The sequence below is a fragment of the Leuciscus leuciscus genome, assembly GCF_965113295.1.
Source record: "Leuciscus leuciscus genome assembly, chromosome: 16".
Classification (NCBI taxonomy): Eukaryota; Metazoa; Chordata; class Actinopteri; order Cypriniformes; family Leuciscidae; genus Leuciscus; species Leuciscus leuciscus.
This window is the reverse complement of record NC_138740.1, coordinates 18,415,227-18,438,290: the sequence shown is the minus strand read 5'-3', so window position 1 is coordinate 18,438,290 and position 23,064 is coordinate 18,415,227. Positions and strand designations below refer to the sequence as shown.

At 39.9% G+C, this 23,064-nt stretch overlaps 1 protein-coding gene and 1 long non-coding RNA gene across 4 annotated transcripts; one reads left to right on the top strand and one right to left on the bottom strand.

Moving 5' to 3' along the window:
• Nucleotides 1-934: 934 nt before the first annotated feature.
• On the bottom strand, nt 935-7,817 carry mat2b (methionine adenosyltransferase 2 non-catalytic beta subunit methionine). Of its 3 annotated transcripts, none has more exons than XM_082140913.1 (7): nt 7,665-7,817; nt 3,339-3,533; nt 3,087-3,201; nt 2,751-2,897; nt 2,379-2,575; nt 2,106-2,219; nt 935-1,430 (listed from the first exon to the last, which is right to left on the bottom strand). In XM_082140913.1, exons 1-7 carry the CDS (start codon nt 7,692-7,694, stop codon nt 1,254-1,256), a joined length of 975 nt encoding a protein of 324 aa, XP_081997039.1. In that variant the 5' UTR covers nt 7,695-7,817; the 3' UTR covers nt 935-1,253. The 3 variants fall into 3 exon arrangements, with proteins under 3 accessions (XP_081997039.1, XP_081997040.1, XP_081997038.1); XM_082140914.1 differs by having other exon boundaries at nt 2,379-2,572; nt 7,665-7,816; XM_082140912.1 differs by lacking the exon at nt 7,665-7,817 and adding an exon at nt 6,920-7,142.
• LOC309477627 lies at nt 3,544-5,922 on the top strand. The gene is made up of 2 exons (XR_014198676.1): nt 3,544-5,315; nt 5,378-5,922. It is a non-coding gene; the product is annotated as an uncharacterized lncRNA (long non-coding RNA).
• Nucleotides 7,818-23,064: the final 15,247 nt, after the last annotated feature.

Here is a 23,064-nt window from a genome sequence, read left to right as displayed (position 1 = left end):
GTATACTAGTATGCGGTTCCGAATTCCGCGATTATTATGAGGTTATGAGGTTTGATAAAACAAGTTTATCACTTACGTTTTATAGTTGGCTAATATATTATTAATGACAATTTAAGATAGTCGGGTCTGTTATAACGGACTTTTTATTTTATTTTTATTTTTAGAAAAGTATGCTTGTTTTAGCATATCATATTTTCAGAAATATCCTCTGGTCAATCTCAATCTCGCCTTGATTACATGATGGCAAGACAATAACATGAAGAAAATAAAGAAATGAACTGCATGCCTTACAAGATATCAATAAGATCAGTGAATCACTGCTCACTGAAGGATTGAGAGTGAGCTGATGTTTTTGAAACATCTTTTAAAATTATGTTACTGTAATTTTATCCAACAGGATGGAATGTTTTTAAAAATGAACTAATAAAACGAAACCTTACAGAATTTATCAAATTCATTAGTAATATGGCATATGTCACTTCTCGGCATAATTAAGGAACTGGCTTTTGTTGGTTAAAGGGATCTTGCAAAAGACCAACCGCAGGAATGTGAAATTTAGGACATAAGGAAGTTAGTCATTTATGATTTACTTGAGTTTACTTGAAACTGGAAACATTTACAGTATTTAGACGTAAATACAATAATAATGAGTCAGGGTTATTAGAATACTTTTTAAAGCCACAATATCTTGATGCTGTGCTTCTGGAACAAACTAGTATAATGTTTGTAGCTTCTGTGGTTATCCAAGTGTGTGTAGCCTTATCCATTCGTAAATAACACTCCTGTTATGTAAAGTATATGGGGAAAAAACTTTTAATCATCAAGAAAGAAAGGCTCAATTTTAGCTTCCTGATACTTAACTTATTCATTCTCTTTTCCTCGAATAAATATCTGGTGTTTATTTTTTTTATAAAAAAAGAGGGAACAGCAGAAATTGAGCATATCATCTGTTCCTTTATCAAACATCCTTGTCTTCAACTCGTCATTTACATGAACTAATACAATTTAGGAAAGAAACACAAAGTACATTTGAGGACTCATTAATTTATAATGCAATCCACACAAAAACACAAAGGTAAAACACCTGTTGGCTATAACAAATGTATACTTCGACATCATACAAAGCAGCTGGACTTGTGAAGAGCGAGGATCTGTTTTATTTCAGGATTATTGTTTCTGTGAAATATTTAAATGCTAAACATTTAAAGAGTGTGGTCCCATTTCTTTCTGGAGTTTGGGATATAGTCGTTGCTTTAATGAAAGACGGTCTGCCTCCATCGTTTGTCATGCTGGAAGGGCCATAGGCTGTCCCTTATGGCAGTCTTGAAAGGGGTGGACTCCACACTCAGGCCGAGGAGCTCCAGGCGTGAGCACTCTAATTGGGCGTTATGTGGCCTCTGAGCCCCTGCTCCAGCAGGCTGCTCTGTCATCTACACACACACACACACACACACACACACACACACACACACACACACACACACACACACACACACACACACACACACAGGTTAATGATAAAAACAGATTATCACATTAAACAACTAAACAGATCATACTGAACAAAAAGAGTCAAGGATTGGAGTCATAGTTTTCACTATATTTACACAAACATTCCACATATAGCTATAATATGCATGTTACATGCAAGACAAAAGTGTATACAGTCTGTACCAGGGTCAGAAACTAACTTTTCTATAAAGGTACAATATTTGCTTCCTGCCCTGGGAAATGAAATTACATCAACAAAAGTCATCTTTACATTATCAAATTAGCAGCAAATCAAATGATTGTGGTGCTACGCAGAGAAACCAAGCTAAGATCTGTTTATTAATCAGTTTATCGCTTTTTACACATAAAACAAATGTAAACTTCACATTGGTTATAATAGCATGAAAAACAGAACGGTTATTCAAATTGGGATTAAATTATGTACAGAACGCGAGCAAAGAAAGTCTCCCATCACTGACCCTTTTCCTTCATTTTCACATCTTACTTTAATCGCGACAGTCGATAATTTATTCATTTTGCTGGAATTTTTGCCCTAAGCCTCTGTTCATTTCTGACCCTGGACTGTACCCACAGTCTAAAGTTTTTGTACTCACTGGTATTAGATGACTGCTAGGCAAGTTGAAAGCGTCTGCTATTGCACAGGCAATCTCATATTTGGTCATCTGCTCTTTAGCAGAGTAATGGAAGATTCCACGCAATGTTGGATCCTGAGGGCAACAGGAACATGTTGTACAGAAATCAATGGTTAAGTTGATTCTGGACTGGAATGTGCATTATGCATGCATTCTCTACATGGGGACACCAAAGTGACTTTTAGTTCAATCCAGCCCTTGACCTAAACTGAGCTTGACACCCCTGGGGCTCACCTGAAGGGCTCGCTCAGCCATGTTCCGACAGACACGTGCCACATCTTTAGTGAAGGTGGGGAAGCGTTGCTGACAATGTTCTATGGTGCAACTCTCGGCTCCCTCCTGAACTCGGTCCCACAAAACGGTCACTGCGCTCTCTTCAACCTTCTCCACCTCTCCAAAGAGAATGGGCACTCGCAGTATAGCTGCCCCTGCTCAGAGCAAATACAGACAGAGAATAGTTTTTAAAGGGAACATACATGTTATGCTCTCCTAATATTATTGGAAGGGAGGGCTCTCACGCTTCAATCTAGCGTAAATATATTTTTATTTTTTAATAAAGAAAAAACTAGCAGATCCTTTCATATGTGGTTGAAAAACAGAACATACCTGGGCAGTGTCTGAGAATCTCCCTCTCACCCTCTAGCTTGGACTTCCCATACAAATTCAAAGGATTGGGGGCATCGTTTTCTCCATAGGGAGGATTACGTCCATCAAAAACGTAATCTGTGCTGATGTATATGAGGAAGATGCTACCTGTGGAAAGGGATTATGGAGAACTTTAACAAGAAATGTTGCATTTATAACCATATCTAATTTAACAGTTCTGTCAGGACCACAATTGACAATTAGCATACAGAATCTCCTGAGAGTCAGCTGATGCGAGCTTGACTTACATGACCTGCCAGAACTGACGCTACGCTCGATATGTGTCACTTTACTGACCTGCTTCTTTGGCCAGAGTAGTGCATGCATGCACATTCAGGTTCATGGCTGCTTCAGTATGTCGCTCCACCACGTCTGGCCTCCTTTCAGCAGCACAGTGCACAATGACATGAGGCTGACATTCACAAAATGGAGAAAAAGACTTTTGACACATCAAGCATGTACTGTATAAAAAAATGTGTTGGTGGTAAGAGAGTAGCAGTGGGTGATCTTACAAGGATTAGGGCAATAATGTGATAGAGCGTAAGTTACCTGAAAGCCCTGAATGACCCCTCGCACTGCGTCTTCATCTAAGAGATTACACTTCAGGAAACAAGGCCGGGCACGGTTGTAACCACATCCCAAAGAATCCCAGTCATTGTTCTTGAACTCTTTATAAACAGCACGGCCCAGTAACCCTGTTGCACCAGTCACAAGCACACGCCGGTACGGTGTGTAGACATCATCCTAAATGACAGAACAGTTTAATAGCATACACACACATAGCAGAGGTGCCTAGTTGATGTGCATGTTTTTATCTGCAGGATGCAAGTATTTTTCATCTGCAATGAGCCTTTGCAAACAACCTGCAAATGTTTCCTGTCAGATGTTAAAATGTCTTAAAGATTTAGAATGTAGGCTATGTAAAACTGTTTAAAGATGTTTTTCTGATGTTTGTAGTAGACAACAAATGCTTCACAGATGAAGCGCTCTTTAGACATATGTGAACGTTTTCTTAATTATTCATAATTTGAAGAATGTCAATACATGGGGAAACGTTTATTATAAAACAAAAGATCGCTGTGTCTATAAGATGTTTTATATATATACTGAGTAGAACGATATCAGGTCCGAGATTTGACTGACACAACTGAAAACTAATGAGAGCCGCCAATCACAGAATCTGAACACGCCCCTACAACATCATTGGCAGATGATATCCATTCGTCGTGTAATGACAACTGATGGAAAAGCCTAATGGGTTGTGTGTGTGTGTGTGTGTGTGTGTGTGTGTGTGTGCGACTGACCATTCTAAAAAAACAGCAAAACAAACGAAGAAAGGTAGGATATTACAATATTCTTGAGAAGTTTATCTGAATTAGCTATCGTCGTCGTCGTGTTGATGAACTGACTGTTAGCTGCTACTAAAGTTAGTTAAGCGGCGTTTGATAATAAAATTTACCTCATGTTGTCCGTGAACGTCGCTTGTTTTATTATGAGGTAAATTGTACTTTACATTTTGTTATTTGATAGATGCCATGTTGTTATTGTAATTGTTTAATGAGTCTGACTATTTAGACTAACGTTAACTTACTCTTTCAGTCCAATTAGGACGTTTACAACTGAAAGAAGTAACGTTACGTTAACTTATATTCTATTATAGGCTATGATTGTTGTAGTACACATTCTGCACTGAGTTTATGGTAATACAGAGGATGGTGACACTTGGAAATTGCCTTTAAAAATACATCGCTGTTAAACTAGCATCGCTTTCAGCCTCGTGCTTGACGACACTTAAACAACCCTATAAAGTAAAAGGACAGAACCTTTTTAATACAATATGCATTTGTAAGTTATATGATGTATAAACGTTTGTTTCAAACAGCCTGACAAGCTGAAACTAATGTTCTCGATGCTGTTGTGCAGTCTATGCTGAGGCATAGACTGTAAAAAATAGATTAGTCGCTATTAGCGCCACCCTCAGGCGATTTAGTGTAACTATACAGCTGGATTGGATTTTGGTTGGAGAAAGTTATCTCGTTCCGTTCCATGCGTTCAAGTCATCTCGTATTGATCGTATTTACGAGTTGAACGCCACCACAATGTCGTAAATACAAGTGGGGAGCTCGGGATCTTCTCTAAGCCCCATCTTTACGAGTTGTGAGCGTGTCACTGAGAAACATGGCGGAATACCACAACACTTAACTCTTTCACGCATAGTGGTCACTACAGTGGACAGCTATTCAAAAAGCATTTTTTTTGTGTGTGTGTGTGCAAATGCATGGATTTTTATGGCAAAGTTGCACATCAATCTCTACAGTGGACTCTTGTGCATCATCCTATACATTGCCACCAAGTGGCAAGCCATTGTGTGTCGATTGTTTTTGAAAATACTTATTCTGCAGTGACTTTCTTTGACTGTAAATAAATGTTTGTGTTATTAGAATGTAATTTTCATTTACATCAAAAAAGTAATGTGATTACATGTATGTGACTTGTAATGCATTAGCCTACTTGTTAGATCAAAAAGTAATTGATTTCGTAATGCACGTTACTTGTAATGCGTTTCTTTACTCGTAAAAATCAAAAAGTAATCTGATTACGTAATGCACATTACTTGTAATTAATTACTTTACTTGTTAGATCAAAAACTAATCTGTTTGCATAAAGCATGTTGCTTGTAATGCATTACTTGTTAGATCAAAAAGTAATCTGATTATGTAATGCATGTTACTTGTAATACATTACTTTACTTGTAACATTAAAACAAATATGATTACGTATAAATAAATAATAATAATTCAAATCTTGTTTTTCATGCCCTAAGAGCAATAAAAACACATAGGAAGAAAATCCTGACAGGTTATCCATGCATGAAAGGGTTAAAGGTATTTAGCAGTGATATTACCACTGGTGGTGGTTGAGGAGAGATCCCCTGATATGATTGTAAAGCGCTTTGGGTGTACAGTAGTACATAGGAAAGCGCTATATAAATGCCTCATTCTATTCTATTCTATTCTATATTGTAAGGCTTTTCTATTTAAAGCGCAGTAAGCTAATTGCCTGCACAGAATGATGGCATTATAATATAACAACGCAACATAACGATAAAGTTGGCAGTGGATTCATAAATTAAAGGTATAGCAGAGGATGTTTTACTTCCTGGTGGGTAACCTATACTATTGGTCCTCCTAATTGTCAATCATTCTGGTGAATCAATCAAACTTTTCAAAAAGTGGAGAGGGCGGGTCTTATCTAAAATTTGGTAAGATCCTCCGCTATACCTTTAATTAAAAACATTTTTTTTTAAACAAAGTACACCTGATGCAAATTTTTTTGTACTTAATTTTGTGTACAAGAGTTTAAGAAACTTAATGTATTTTTGTGTAATTAATTAAGAGAAAGTACTCCGCCATCTTACTCCGACGAAAGTGACTTGAACGCACCTGCCGTCCCAGTCCCACCTCGTACGTACGAACTTCCCAGGAGGACTTGTATGCACATTTAATGTTAAACGTTATTGCCATACATATTTTTCTTTATGGCATTGAAAGTTTTGCCATTCATATTTTTTTCATTTTTACTCCAGCCAGACATGTATTTTAAATTACATTTTACAGACTTTGTTTAATTTGTACAGATGAAATGGGTTTTTCGTTGTTTTATATATATATGCTCTCAAGCACGTTGTAGTTCAACTTTAAATCGGACTTGCATGTAGACACTTAAAGAGGAAACTGGTTAATGAGATTAACCAACAGCGGGTTTAAATGCAGAGACAACACAGTGTCGCACAGCATTTTAATATACCAATGAAAAACATCATAATAATGTTATGATTAACATCATTATTACGACTTATTAATGACATAAGTATGTCTAATTATTTAGGAAGGCACTCGTATTCCTTCTAGTTTAAAGTACTGCCAAATTATAAACAATTCAAACATGATATGCATTCTGTCACAACTGAAACTAAACAACGCGATAACAATTACATGATTTGCATTTCTTTTTAAGTATTAAAATGACCACAGAACGGATCTCCCTGGATTATAAGGCAGTCATTTGATATAAAGTTACTTTGGCTTGTATACCATGAAGGCTTTCTTAGAAATGGTCAACAGTCTTACCTGAACAACCTCAACGTGCCCGGGTTTGAAATGTATATTAAGCTCTTTATTTCTGATACTCATTTCAGTGTGGGTACAGTTATCATATCCTGGAGGAGAGACCTCTATTTGTAATGTGCCACTCAATCCTTGAAACCTCTTGGAACGGCTGGATCGTGCTGTCAAATTAGGCCCACATTCGATATGATCTATAGAACATACGCACGTAACGCTGACGTGTGTTTGTGTTCTACAGATCAGTGAATCTAAACCTATCCGGGCAGTGTAAACAGCGGCTTTTGAACCATACAAAGACAAGTGTTCTAGCGCATCATAGCTGCGCAGTTTTTATGCGGCTGAGTTTCGTATTATTTCGCGTCAGCTGTTTTGTCTGCCAGTATCTACTATCATCAATATAATATATCAGAATATTCACAAGTGAATGTTTAATATGAATGACAAAATACTCTTTAGGCGTAAAACTTTAAAATAGAGTAATGGCAGGATGACTTTCTCAATAGACCTAAGCCACCAATACAAAGCTAATGGCCATTAAACGTTTCCAAACAGCTTGAGCTTGCTCAGATTTAGTTTTCTCTCTGAAACATGGATTAAATAAAATTCTGTTATATTAGCTCCGAACAGAGATGCATCAAATTCAGTTTTATTAGCTCCGAACAGAGATGCATCTTAAATCTCTAAAGATCATATATACGGTGGCTACTTAAAATCACATACATGCCATTTAAGTGCATCTGAAATTTACCTGATCATCCCCGTAGTTAAAACCAGGCATATTGTGATTATTTGCAGTAGTGTGAAGCCTTCAGCATGTATCTGAAAATGTCATTTCAAGTCTATTTTCTGCAGCCACAGTGTTGATTTCAGAATAAAAGTCTGTCAATGTTTGTATAAAAGTCCCAACTATGAATGTATTTGCGTGCGTTTTTTGTTTGTCTATTGATTTTAAAGAGAAAACAACAGGTAGGTAATTACAAAACCTGATGTTTAGCGTTCCAGGGTTGTGTATTTTTTTTATTGTATTTTTTGCAATTGCTTTTTTCTCCTCGTGTATTTAACTTGACTTTTGAATGTGAGTGGTTTTATGAAAGAAAAAGAAGTTGTTTCCGCCCGGTTTCGAACCGGGGACCTTTCGCGTGTTAGGCGAACGTGATAACCACTACACTACGGAAACGCGGTGCTAAGGTTTTAGGGTAATTTTGTGTTTCTTCCTGTGTGTAACGCTGTGTCTGTCTTGACAGTGTAACAGGCCTATAAAACGTGTATACTATCCAAAACGTAACACACAAGAAAGTAACTTTTATCAATTCTAATTGGTCGGTCTCATACAGTATTGTTTTTAATCTTGGTAAGTGGTGTTACATATCTGCTGTGATCTGCATTTTTTGATTCTTGTTACTTAGTCATGTGTATTTTTTACTTAACTCAAAATTAGACTTGTTGTTCTTCCTTCTATACCCCTTAGTACACCATCTGATTTCAATTGCTGACAATTGTGTGTTGGGTGCTCATTTTATTATAATAATATTTTCATAGCATGTTTCATTACGAATCAATAGAATTGATATAGAATAGAAATAGAACTATAGAATCAATTGGTATAGTACTATTAAATATATCAGTAAAGATAGGCAGTATAACTAAATGTTGGGTTAAACGATTAAAGTTGATTCAAAATAATAAAAATGTAAATAGTTGTTTCCGCCCGGTTTCGAACCGGGGACCTTTCGCGTGTGAGGCGAACGTGATAACCACTACACTACGGAAACCATATGTGTAGTAATAAATCTTATAAATAATTTGTTATTGTGTTTTTTTTGGATTTGGAGTAAACCATTTATTTAACTGCATTTGCATTTTCTGCATTGGTGTAAAGTCCAATCCTAGGTGTATAATTTTGTAAGCTCACACTCGATCGGCCCAAAGTCCGGCATCCGACCGGCACGGAAGGTCTTTACGTGTTACTGCCTTTTTCTCGAGGCAAAGTATTTTTTGATTAAATGTAATACATTTTCTCATATGTATTTTCTCGTTATTTCCTCTGACTCCATAAATGAAAAGGTTTTAATGATATCTGTGCATCATTAAATGTGAGTGAATGTTTGACTATTCTTTTTAACTCCTTAATGAAAATAATGTCAAAGTCAGTTAGAATAATCAAATGTAACAATTTATTATTTCAGGTAAATGTATCATGCCAATTACATAATCAATTCAGAGATAATCAATACAAAACATCAAAAGCTCTGGATTAAAGAGAAGAGATGCGAACCCGACGTTTAAGAAATACATGAGGCTGAGAGTCTCGGCCGCTCTCAGCCTCACGGGCTAATCTGAAATACAGAAAAGGCCCCGATCTTCTCGTTGCATTTCATTATACACACAGAACCTCTTTCACATGCCTATCAATGGGAATTTGCATTCAGAGGTTACACCTTTTGGGGGTGTGAGACCATTTGTCTTGAGAGACCACCTTCCTTTGTGTGCCAGTTATCTCTAAACTCTTAAAAACCTTATTACCTTTTGTTTTACTTATTTGGAAATTAGATTTGTACCAGTCGCACTCAGACATTTCAAATGATACTAAACATGTGTAATACTGTATGATAATTTTTTTACATTTAAACCATATAGATTTTGTGTAAATCTCAGGTGATCTGATGTGAGAGAGAAAGTGGGGGAAGAGTGAAAGAGATGTATTCTGAGGTGAGACTTTTGTCTCAAATGGTGAGTTCAAATGGTAATTTCCAGCAAGATCCTGTCTTCTGAGGGTCTGGTCGCTCCTCAACCAGACTGTCCGGCATTTTTATTTCTCAATTCTTACATTAGTGATGGGCACGAGTGCTCGAGTACGCGTACGTGACGGCGATGATTGATCATGAAAACGATGATCGCCCTGACTATTTCTCTTTTTTTCTGATTGGTTATTGTGGCATTTGGGGTGGTTTCTGAGGTCTGATTTGTTAGTGTTAGACAGCACTCCTTCCAGACCGGCGAAATAAAGTGAAACTGGATTTTTTTTAGCGTGCACTGCACTCCAGTGATGCCTGGAATCAATTTGATCATGAAATGCAGTTAAGTGCAAGATTTGCAGCGCCAATCTATCATATACATAGCCTAACATTGTAATGAGAACATGATTGTGATAGAATGTTGTAAATTCTCTGTGCTTTAGTTTTTCGATTATAGTTTATAAAGTTATAAATATGGATAAGAAAATGGAGGGACCGATAGTTTGAGAGTGACAGACAACAGCAAGGTGGCGAGGGAGTCATGGTTTGAGCTGCTACTAACAATGAGCAAGATGTTTCGAATGTTTTTACGTTATTAATTTCAGGGTTAGTATAACTTTTTGAGATTGAAATTGTGCCTCACACTTTTTTAAGCACTTCAAAGCTCTAAATATCATCCATTTTAAATGTTATTTTTAAGGTGATGACCAAAAACATTATTTGTTTGTCTATTAAAGATTGTCCCCATTTGTAAAACTAGAAATTGCGGTTTCTTCTCCCTGGGCTGAGACACCAGTCCTGAGATTATCCAGTTTTGAGGATCTGGATGTCGTCAGCATTGATGCAGGGGATTTTGAGGATTCGCCACCTCATACTCCTGCCTATTAGGGGCTTATGGAGGTTGTGACTCGTGCTGTCGCTGAATTAAATATAGATAGGCCAGCCGAGAAACAGGAAGAACATAAGAAAAGTTTACTAGAAGAAAGATATCTACCACTTAGGTCACAGCCTCGTTGTAATGAGACTGAGACTTACTCCATTGAGCGCTAGACCGTAATGCTTTAATCAAAACAATAACCTTGCGTACAGTAGCTACTAGTCTGTGAACATTCATTATACAACAGCGCCCTCTTGTGTCCTGGGGATCTTCTTATATCATTACATCTCCCCTTTTCTAAAGTGATTTAACAGAAATATAGGGCAACGGTACTGCATAGAGTTTAACTTAAAATAGAAGCATTTAAAGTCAGGATGCTCTCTGTAACTTCCTCCTGTAAAGGAATAACGTTTATAAAAATGTAACATTCAGGAATGCATTATTTAAGTAAGAACGTTCACAGGTAACCTGTAAGGGGATAACAAACGTTAGGGTTTAGAACTGTTCTTGGGTATCTGTAATTCAGTTAATTTCATTCTCTCTGTTACAAGTTCAGTCTTTCTTTGGGTTTGGGTTTTCTGAATGTGTATCATCTTTCATTTCTCTCAGTGTTCTCTCCTTTCCCCTCTGTATGCAGGGGTGTCTTCCTCTGTTTTGATGAGCTCCCTTCTATTTCGCCTGTACTGCTGTCCGTCTGCTTCCACTAGGTATGACCGTGGCTCGGGTGTTGGTTTTACTACTTTAGCTGGCCTCCACTGCTTGCCCTCCCTTAGCCTCACTGTGTCTCCTGGGCTGAGGGCTGGCAGTACGTGTGATCCTCTGTCATAGTAGTGTTTCTCTCTTTCTTGGTTGACCTTCATTCTATCCTGCACCCCTTCCATTGTTTCTGGTTGGAGCAGTTTTTGTGTTGTGGGCAGTCTTGTCTTTGTTCTGCGGCCCATAAGCAGCTGTGCAGGTGAGGGTAGTCCATCTAGGGGTGTATTTCGATAGTCCAGGAGGGCGAGGTGAGGGTCTCGTTTGTCAGCTTTGGCTTTCTTGAGAAGGCTTTTTGCTATCTGTACTCCCTTTTCAGCTTTTCCGTTGGATTGGGGGTATGTGGGAGATGATGTGGCATGTTTGAATCCGTACTCCTCACTAGGGATGGGCATGATTAATCGACGATTGATAATTGATCGTTAAGAATTTCGTCGATCACGTTTATTTGTTATCGATTAAACTAATGCAGGTTGCGTTGCGTAGTGTGAGTCTTGAAGCAATGGAATTAATTTTAGCGCGGAGGTACCTGTGCATCCCGGCAACGTCAGTCCCCTCAGAGCGGGTGTTTTCGGCGGCTGGACTGGATGTCACCAGGTTGCGGTCGCGTCTGATCCCAGATCATGTCAACATGCTTATCTTTCTCAACAGAAATCAGTAGACTGGTGCAGAAGTTCTATGGGAACTTCATGCGTTTTCTCAGATCGGATAGCTATCTGATTTATCAAAACGATTCCATTTACACCTTGTCACATAAATGTGTTTTTGCAAAACGGATATAAATCCGATCTTGAATTCCCGCGCTATATGCATATTTAAATTGTTGCACGTCATCGAATCGAAAGCAACTGATATGAGCTGCATTTTATTGATCATCAGCGAAAATTTCTAAATCAAAGACCGCAACAAGATATTGCGGCAACAGCCCTGGTAAGATCATTTCGGTTCTTTACTTTTAATGAAGATGATTGTGTGTTGATGAATGACTTTCACTTTGATTTGCGATAGTTTGCACGTTGGCTTGATGAATAGATGCTCATCTGTGGTGATGCGTGTTGAAGTAGCGTCGTCATATCTGGATATAACATGACATATAGCCTATAACACGCTCTCACACGTTTATTTCTTATCATTTTTGGGATAAGTCAAATTTACATATGTGGTTTCAACAACCAGACGCATTTACTCTTGTCCAGTTTCGTCTGGAATGCGTCTCAGATCTCCTCCTGAAGTGGTTTGAGCGATCGGATTTAAATCCGTCTCGAATGCGTTTCGGAGGGCATTTAGATTTGGTCTTTTCACGACCGGATAGCTAACTTATCCGATCACAGAAAACGGATGAAGTGGCCATGGGTCTCTGTTTAAGAACGCCGGCTCGCAGCTGCAGGTTCCGCTGGTTTAGAGCACCGCAGGAATCTTCAAGTCTACCGAACGTCCAGTTTCACTGCCACAAGTTGATCTTCTTGTAATAAAGATCTCATCGAGGACAAACAAACTGTATTTTTGTATTTTCATTGCATTTTTAATTTATAAAAAGTGAAAGAAATAATGAATTTCAATATAAAAATATTAATGATTAATCGATAGTCGATCGTTAATTCTCCCGACGATCGACTAAGAAAATTTAATCGAATGCCCATCCCTACTCCTCACTGAACATCCTGAATTCGGCGGAGGAATACTGTGTGCCGTTGTCAGAGCAGACTTCATCGGGTATGCCATGTCGGGAAAACTGCTGTTTGCAGATGTTGATGACTGCCTGGCTTGTTATGGTGTTTAGCTTGCTTACTTCGATGAAGTTCGAATAGTAGTCAACCAGGACGAGGTAGTGTTCTCCATCGAGTTCGAAAATATCAGTAGCTACTTTTTGCCATGGCCTTCCCGGTATGTCATGCCCAATCATGGGCTCCTTTCTATTCTGCCTTCTGTAAGTGTTGCATATGGCACATCTTGAGACTGTGTCAGCTATCTGGGCTTGCATCCCCGGCCAGAATATGACATCTCTTGCTAGCCTCCTCGTTTTTTCAATCCCTTGGTGGCTGGAGTGTACTTTTTTCAGCATCATCCTTCTCAGGGTGTTTGGTATCACTAGTTTGTTGCCTTTGAATATCAGTCCATCTTCTACTGTCATTTCACTCTTGTAGTCCCAGTACACTTTGGCCTCGTCCGGTGTTTCTGATCTTTTATCTGGCCAGCCCTGGAGGATGAACTTTTTTACTGCTATGAGGGTTGGATCCTTCTCAGTTTCTGTGAGTATTTCCTGGAGTCTGGCGGGTGCTATGGGTAAGCACATCACTGCACACACTTGTACATCATCCTTGTATTCATTTTCGTCTGTGTCTTTCAAAAAGTTCCTGCTCAGGGCATCAGCCACATAAAGTTCCTTTCCTTTTTTGTATTTCACAGTCATGTTGTATTTCTGGAGCCTGAGGAGAATTTTCTGAAGTCTTAGTGGTGTCTCGGCCAAGGGTTTTTTTCATTATGGTTTCCAAAGGTTTGTGGTCTGTTTCAACTTCGAACGCGCGTCCGAACAGATACTGGTAGAACTTGTCGCATCCAAACATGATGGCGGCCAACTCCTTTTCTATTTGTGCATATCTTTTTTGTGTGTCGGTAAAGGCTTTTGATGCGTAAGCTATGGGACACTCATCTTGAAAAAGCACAGCACCTATTCCACAACTAGAGGCGTCCACGCTCAGTTTGACTGGTTTTGATGCGTCATAGTATTTTAGTATTGGAGCTTCTGTGACCATCTCTTGCAGCTTCTCAAAGCTCTTGTCTTGTTCATCCATCCAGCTCCATTCTGTGGTCTTCTCTAACAGGATCCAGAGTGGGGCAGTTACGGTGGATAGCTGCGGTATGAACTTCCCTAAATATGTTACCATCCCTAAATATATCTGTAACTCAGTCTTGTTAGTGGGTTTTTGCATTTTCCTGACTGCCTCTACTTTCTTGGGGTCTGGCTTGAGTCCTTCAGCTGTTAAGATGTGCCCCATGTATTTGACTTCTTGTGCAGTGAATGTGCATTTTTCTGAGTTGAGTTTTATGTTCTTTTCTCTCACTCGCTCCAACACCCTTTTCAGCCTCTGATTGTGCTGTTCTTCGTTTTCCCCCCATACGAGGATGTCATCAACGATTACCTCTACTCCCTCCATGTCCTCGAACATTTCAGTCATGAGTCTTTGAAATATTTCTCCAGCTGTATTTATTCCAAAGGGTAGCCTTTTGTATGCGTAGCGACCGAAGGGGGTGTTAAAAGTGCACAGCGCTGAACTTTCTTTATCCAACTTGACCTGCCAGTATCCACATTGAGCATCTAATGTGCTGAACACTTTAGCTCCTGCCATCCGAGCCATCACTTCTTCGATCGTCCTCATGGGGTAGTGTTCCCTTTCAATAGCGGCATTCAAGTCCTTGGGGTCCATGCATATCCGGATCTTCTGTGTTTCTGGTTTCCATACCGTGACCATGCTGCTTACCCACTGCCTGGGTTCTGTTACTTTTTCAATGACATCCAGGTTTTCCATTCTTCTCAGTTCTGCCTTTACTTTGTCTCTCAAGGCCACGGGGACCTTCCTTGGAGCATGGATGATGGGTTGTGCGTCCGCTCTGATCTTGATGTGCTGTTCTCCTTCAAAACAGCCCAGTCCATCAAACAAATCTGCATACTTCTCCTGTATATCTTGACTTGGCCATGTCTTTACCTCACTGATGCGTTTTATGAGGCCAAGGCGTACGCAGGTCGTTAGTCCTAGTAGTGGTGTTGCACTCTGTTTTAAAACTTGGAATTCGATGTGATGTAATCTTTTTTTGTATTCTGTCAGCAACAGGCATTTTCCTATTGGCTTTAAGCATTGCCCTCCATAAGTCACTAACTTTGCTTTAGACTTCCCAAGTTGTGCACAAATCTGTCTGTGGATTGATTCTGGTATGATATTGCATTGAGCTCCTGTGTCTATTTTAAATCTTATTTTCCTGTCATTTACTTCCCAGTCTTCACCATTATTTGATTTTACCATGTCTATAAACAGGCACTTGGTGTTTTATGCCCCCAACGGCGCCTTCCAGGCAGCGAGGGGATGGGTAGGTTTAAGGTTGAGGGTAGGGTTAGCTGCCTCTAAGGAGCCATTGGGGGCCTAAAACACCATCGAGCCTATAAACATTTCTTCTGAATCTGAGTCAGACTGTTCTTCTATCATGTGTACAGGCTTTTTTGTTGCATATGACAACGCTTTGGACATGCACTTGCTTGAGAAGTGATTCATTTTTCCAAATTTTTTGCATTTTTCTCCATAGGCGGGACATTTCCCCCTCTGGTGGTCTCTGCCACAGTATTTACAGTCCTGTATCATGTTTTGCCTGCGTGACGTGACAAATGACGTTTGAGATTTTTTTGCGCGCTCCCTTTTGACTTCACTGACAATGCACTCGGCTTGTGCAGTTTGCAATTTGTCCATTTGCATGCGGCTCGCCTCCGCAGCGCGACATATAGACACAGCCTTGGGGAGATCTAAATCCATTGTTCTCAACAACTTGGCTCTTAGTTGGTCATCCCTTATTCCCACGACTATTCGGTCTTTTATTAGACTGTCACATAAATGTCCGTACTCACATGACCTTGCCTTTGCTCTTAAATCAGTAACGAACTGGTCTATGTTCTCACCGGGGGCCTGAACACGAGTGTTGAACACATGTCTCTCAAACGTTACATTCCTGTGGGGGGTAAAATGTTCCTCGAATTTCTCCAGTAGTACCTTGAGCTTTATTCTGTCCTCCTGCTGTGTGAATTCAAAAGTGTTGTAAATTTCCAGAGCATCATCCCCGATGACGTGCAGTAACGTGCTGCTTTGCACTTTTTGAGCTTTTCCTTCAATGCCTGTAGCAGTCATGTAAAGTTCGAATTTTTGTTTCCATTTCTTCCAATTGTCTGCGATATTTCCTTCCAATCTCAGAGGGTCTGGTGCTTTTAGTGCTTCCATTTTGGCGAAGATTTGTCCGTTCTGACACCATGTAATGAGACTGAGACTTACTCCATTGAGCGCTAGACCGTAATGCTTTAATCAAAACAATAACCTTGCGTACAGTAGCTACTAGTCTGTGAACATTCATTATACAACAGCGCCCTCTTGTGTCCTGGGGATCTTCTTATATCATTACACTCGTCGTCTGGGTTTACCATTTTTTCCCGATCTCCACACTGAGGTGTCAAGGTCGTGGAAGAAACCGGTATCATCTTGTGTGTTTAATCCACAAACATCGAACTACAGCAATGTTATCGGTATTAAGCACCTAGGTTATGTACCCCGCCCTAACCCAACCCTAACCCTTCTTAGTAATTCAGAAAATATTACTATAAATTACAGCAACACCTTCCCCTTTGCCTTTTAGATGAGGATCATGTTTATAACCGTAATCTTGGGGGGTGGACTCATTTAAAGTCATGTAATCGTTTGGTTTTAGCCAGGTTTCTGTCAAACACAGCACATCTAGGTTATAGTCTGTAATCATATCATTAACAATAAGTGCTTTTTTTGAAGTAAAGGATCGAATATTCAGCAACCCAAGCTTTATCATTTGCTCATTTGTATTATATGTTTTTGTTTTTTTTTGAACATCATTAAAAATTTTACCCTCAGATGGGTTTGGACGTTTTTTGTATGGCAAAACCTTGTTATCTTCTTAGTATTTAGCAGTCCCTCCAGGATTTCGCGATGTTGCGATCGCAACTATTAACGCAACTTCAACAAATCCCAGTGAATTCAGTGCGACCTGCAACTTTGACCAATCATCGCGGCCTCCAGCAAAGCGCCGTCCACTTTCCTCACACAGCGACTCACTCTCCTCACACAACGAGTGATCCACTTTCCTCACGCAGCGGCTCACTCTCCTCACACGAGTGACTCACTCTCCTCACTCAGCGAGCGACTCGACTCTCCTCACTCAACGAGCCCCACTTTCCTCACGCAGCGGCTGACTCTCCTCACTCAGCGAGCGACTCACTTTCCTCAAGCAGCGACTCACTCAACGAGCGACCCACTTTCCTCACGCAGCGGCTCACTCTCCTCACTCAGCGAGCGACTCGACTCTCAACGAGCGACCCACTTTCCTCACGCAGCGGCTCACTCTCCTCACTCGAGCGACTCGACTCCTCACTCAGCGAGCTACTCATTTTCCTCAGCTGGCGACTCACTCATGTAAGCTACATTGATCTAATATTATAATAAAATCTCTAACGTTACCCTTATAAAATCCTGTGGTGGTGCAATAACTACTACTCATTGAACTTCAGTAAAGTTCAGTAAAGTGTTCAATTTTTGTTGTAAAAGTCATTTATTCTGAACCAATAATCTTAAATTGATTCTCATTGCATTTTTTTTTTTACATTTATAAAGGCAATTTCCCCCTAACTGTCATCTTTCATGTCAAATTCTATACATTTTTAAGTCACTATGGCTTTTACCAATCAAATTGACTAGTATAAAAAAAAAAAAAAAAAAAATCCCACTGCAGAGAAAACAGAATCTGCACCAGAGGTGGCATTTATAAAAATGTAAATATGCAAAACAAGAATAAAAGACATTGTTTGGCAGTGGAGATCGTCCAAAATGTCCGGGATTCGGCTCGTTTGTTTTCTGCAGTCGCCATTCATTGTTTACATGCACACCTTTTGTTTCAGTCTAACTGAATTCATTCCGATCGGTGAATCTGAATGTGGTGTTTACATGAACGCTATACAAGTGATCGGTTGATGTGCGTTTTAACATTGCTAAGAAAATTCCGCTCCTCCGTGAGAGATACGAGACCGGTGCGTCTCACAGGTGTCGCTCATCAGTAATCACGCCACCGACCTCGCGTCATTCTCCCGCGGCCCTCAGTCTCGTCCTGCTTGCCACAGTAAACATGATGAATGAATGGCGACTGTAGAACGCAAAAGCCGAATCCTGGACATTTTTGGCAATCGAAATCCCGGGCAGACTTGTCATGGAGACTCACTAGTAGATAGCCTTGTTGTTTAACTGCGCTCTCTTACCGGTAGGGCGTGGCTTGGGAGTGGCCTCGTAGTGCAGCGAAGCAAGTGCATTCTGGGAGTTGTTGTATTTCATCCACATGATCCACAAATACATTTTCTGGCTTTTCTCTTATTCTAGAAGGCTCCATATTCAAAAATAATTTCACATTTCTACTACATAAATGACCCATTTTAAATACACATTCATCTTTACAGAGGTGAAGTATCCCTTAAAGTAAAAATCGATCTACTTTTGCCGTTTTAACCTATAAAAACAAATGCCGAAGAACATCGCAACTTTTTAGAAAAGTGGCCGCAACATCAGGCGTTTTAGGCCGCAACAATCACAAAAAAGGCCCGCGAAATCCTGGAGGGACTGATTTTGGGAAGCAGAGGTCTCACTATGACGACTCTCTTAATCGAGAGGAAACCTAACAACGCTTCCTTAATTGTGGTTCCACCAGGGAGGCTTACAGAAAGCCATACAATCCAGCACAGCCACCCCAACCAAGCTTGAAGAATGGAGCCCTCAGCAAGACAGACTCTCTGAAGTGAGAGGAGACCTAACTACATTCTACCCTAAGGACTGCTTATCAAGGAGGCTCAAGGAGACTGACAACTTAATACTGCTATCCAGGCAGAGCTCTGGGGCGGAGGCCTCAGCAGGATGACTCTCTAAAGCGAGAGGAGACCTAGCAATGCCCACCTTGAAGACAGTTAGCCAGGGAGGCTCAAAAAGAGCCTACAACCCTGGCTACTGGCACCACGGAGCTCTCAGAGCGGAGGCTTCACCATAACGACCCTCTATAGTGAGAGGAAGCCTAGCTACGCTCTACGCTAAAAGACCACCTCGCCAAGGAGGCTCACAGAGAGCCATACAACTTGGACATGTAATCTTATGCAGAGCTTTGGGGAGCGGAGGTGTCAGCATGACGACTCCAAGTGCCTCAGCTTTGAGGGGCTGATCCGGCTTTTTCTTTCTGTTAATATCTGCCCTGTTTTTGGAGAAGATTCTTTCTGAAGGTACTAATGCACAGTCTCCCTGACATCACCTTCACAAGTCATGGTTAAACTGAAGCCTTGGTCTCCCACCAGCTCAGTGGGTCTGGACAAGTCTTTGGACAAGGGGCTCCTCGATAGGATCTCACTTCCAGTATAGCATCTGCAGTGGGATTTCTTCATGCAAGGGCTCCTGTTGTTGTTCAGTAGGCCTATTCTTTATAAGGAAAGGAATGTTTTTCACTAATGCATATGGACCAAGGATGTATACACTAAAGGACAGTTTTCTTTATATGGAAAGTGAATTGTGAGCTTGAAATATACGTTCCATTTTAAACATATAACATATAATATTTTTCTACCTTCCAAGGAATTTTTATGTTCCTCAGTAGTGTATATAAACTCAAATCCTTAGTACCACCCCAGAGAAACACATAACCTACAGCATGAGTGAAGGGAGAGCAAGGAGAGGGGAAGGGGGGAAAGAGTGGAACAGAAATCTGGAATGAAGACCACCTCTCCTGTAACATTCCTCTTCTATGCCTGTTTCTCTCATATGCCTGACATGTAAAATAATAAATAAGAGATCTCTTGGCAAAATAACTGTTGTTGCCTCCATGATTCAACCATAATGGGGAAAAGCTTAATTTTCAAGTCTACAGTATCCGTTCAACCGCAAGTAAATGTTAAAGATTAATCAATTTGGTGTTCAAGCTCTGTCTGAAACGCATCTCTCTCTCTCTCTCTTTGTCTTTGTGCACATGCTTCGGGTGTGCGCACAGATAACAGCACACAAGTCCCGATTTCCACCTCTTCTTCCGTGTTTAAAATTGTTTGAATGTTTTCTTTATTATTTTTATTATACCTTTATTTAACCAGGGAAGAAAATCACAATGAGATAGATATCTCATTTACAAGTGAGCCCTGGCCAAGGTAGCAGCACACAGTAAACATAATAAAAACAGACAATTGATTGAAATAAATACAGTAAGTTTCAATGATCTTTGAATCTCATTCCAAGCAGTTGGTGCACTATACATAAAAGCAGTTTTTCCAAACTCTTTCTTCATTAAGGGAACATTTAAAAGAATATATCTACTTGAACGCAGGTTATACCCTTGACTATTGACAGTTAATAGACTAATCATATACAGAGGAAGCTGGCCAACTATGGCCTTGTACACAAGTATAAGCCAATGCTTGTACCTTCTTAAGTGAAGTGAAGGCCAACCAACCATTTCATACAGTACACAGTGATGAGTATAATAATTTGTACGAGTTATAAATCTTAGAGCAGAGTGATAAACAGAGTCTAATGATTGTAAAAGAGCCTTAGTGGTATTTCTATAAAAAACATATCCATAATCTAAGACAGGTAAGAAGGTAGCTTCCAACAACTTTCTCTTGGCTGCCTGAAAAACAGGCACTATTCCGAAAATAAAACCCCAGCTGTAACCTTAACTTAGATAGCAATTGTTTAACATGTAACTTGAATGATAAGTCCTCCGCCAACACAAAGCCTAGGTATCTGTAGGATGAGACCAGTTCTACAGATTTACCCTGCAGAGTGTAAAGAGGTGGTGGAGAAGATTCACACTTATGTTTCCTAGAAAAGAACATGCATTTTGTTTTCTTATAATTCAGAACTAGTTTTAAAGAAAGGAGGTTGCGCTGAACTATTACAAATGCTTCCTGCAACTTTGAAATGCAACTATCAATGGAGGATGCAAAACAATAAATTATGGTGTCATCTGCATATAAATTAATACTTGCGTCTGATAGGTTATCACCAAGATTGTTAATATATAGTGTAAATAACAGGGGACCCAAAATGGACCCCTGTGGCACACCAGATTCAATACTGAGCCTATCAGAAAGAGACCCCTTAATTTGCACCCTTTGGCACCTATTATTTAAGTAGTTCCTAATCCAACCTAATGCGGTTTCAGAAAGACCGATACTGTGTAGATGCGATAGAAGAATACCATGATTGACAGTATCAAAAGCTTTAGTCAAATCAATAAACACTGCAACACATGATCTTCCATTATCTAGGGTGCAGGTAATGTAATTTAGAACTTTCATAGTGGCAGTTACCGTACTATGATTCTTTCTGAAACCGGACTGAAACCTAGACAAAATGCTGTTACTAACCAAAAATTCCTTTAGCTGTTCGCTGACAATAGATTAAAAAAAAAATGGCTATAACTGATAGCTTAGAAATCGGTCTATAATTATTTAAATTGGTTGGATCACCACCTTTCAACAGGGGTACAACCAGAGCAGATTTCCAGACATCAGGGACAACATTCTGTTCTAATGATAAATTGAAAATATAAGCTAGTGGGCCAGCAATGATCTCAGCAGCTACTTTCAAAAAATATGGCTCAACTTCATCAGGCCCTGCAGACTTCTTAATGTCCATGTTTTTTAAGGCCTTTAAAACTTCACTTCTTAAGATTGGAGAAAAGCTAAAAGTAGGGCTATCTTCTCTCAGAAGAGGAGATGGATTTGGTATATCACTCACTGAAATTTTTTTAAAAATAGAACCTGAAGAAATAAAATGCTTATTAAAGCTATTTACCATATCAGTCCTGTTAGTAATAAGACTATCTTTTACAAAAATTTGATCAGGAAAATCATTAGATAACGTGGAGGGAGAAAGTGATATGATGGTTTTCCACAATTTAATAGGATTAGGGATGGGGCCGATCCGATCCAGTATCGGTATCGGGACCGATACCAGCGTAATTCACGTATCGGATTTTCCCGATCCAACCTGCGGAGATATCCGATATCCTTGAGTCATGTCTGCGCTTTAACGTTGTCTGCTGAAATGACTCCAAAAATGATTCCCGCCGCCTAGTCTGCTAGCTGGCTGCAAACTGCGGAATGGATTTCCTGAACGGAGGCGCGGCTCAATGAGACACAGAGTTATGAGACACGCCACCGCTCAGGAAATCCATTCCGCAGTTTGCGGCCGCTGTGTGGAAATTCTTCACACTGGAAACACCGCAGAGCAAGACAGCAAAATGCAATGTTTGCAAAGCCGTAATTCAGAGCTCGTTGAAGCTCCCTCGCGTCGTACAACACAACGAATGCAATCAAACATTTAAAAAAGCACCACGTTACTGTGCGTTCACACCAAACGCGAATAGCGCGTCAAATTCGCGTCTGCCGCGTCTAGTTGGACGCTTGAATATTTTGAATCCATTCGCGCGCCGCAGCGAAATTGACGCTCGTAAAAAGCAAAAGTTTGAAGCGAAATTGACGCGCGTCTGAGGCGAAATCCGCTTGTCTGTTTGCACATGGCTGATGTTGATCGAGCATTCATCGAGAGAGTTACAGCATCGGAGCGAGGATCACCCTTTAGATAGTGTGTGTGTGTAAGATGTTTACACTTGCACTTTTCTTATATTTCAAGACTCAAGTATTTGACATTTTGGGAATGTAATAAATATTGACATGACCTACAGTTGCATATTTGTTTTCAGAATGGGATTTTTCCTGTTAACAGGATTTACTGTTTTTTTTACTTCATTTTCTGACCTTATACTTACCATACATGCATAAATATGTAGGCCTACATATCATACTTGCCTGTTGAGAGGAGTTTATTTCAGCATCATATAAAATAAACAATAATGATAATAATAATATTAAAGCAAACACAGCTCTGGTATCGGAATAGTATCGGTATCGGCCGATATCCAAATTCAGGTATCGGGATCGGATCGGAAGTGAAAAAATGTGGATCGGTGCATCCCTAAATAGG

Bases quoted from the DNA above. Each gene is read 5' to 3' on its own strand.
- mat2b (XM_082140912.1), bottom strand. From the start codon at position 6,982: ATGAGTATCAGAAATAAAGAGCTTAATATACATTTCAAACCCGGGCAC. The intron at 3,202-3,338 runs GTAACTTACGCT...TGTGAATGTCAG, and splicing joins GGGTCATTCAGGGCTTTCAG to CCTCATGTCATTGTGCACTG. The intron at 1,431-2,105 runs GTGAGTACAAAA...GTGTGTGTGTAG, and splicing joins CTAGCAGTCATCTAATACCA to ATGACAGAGCAGCCTGCTGG.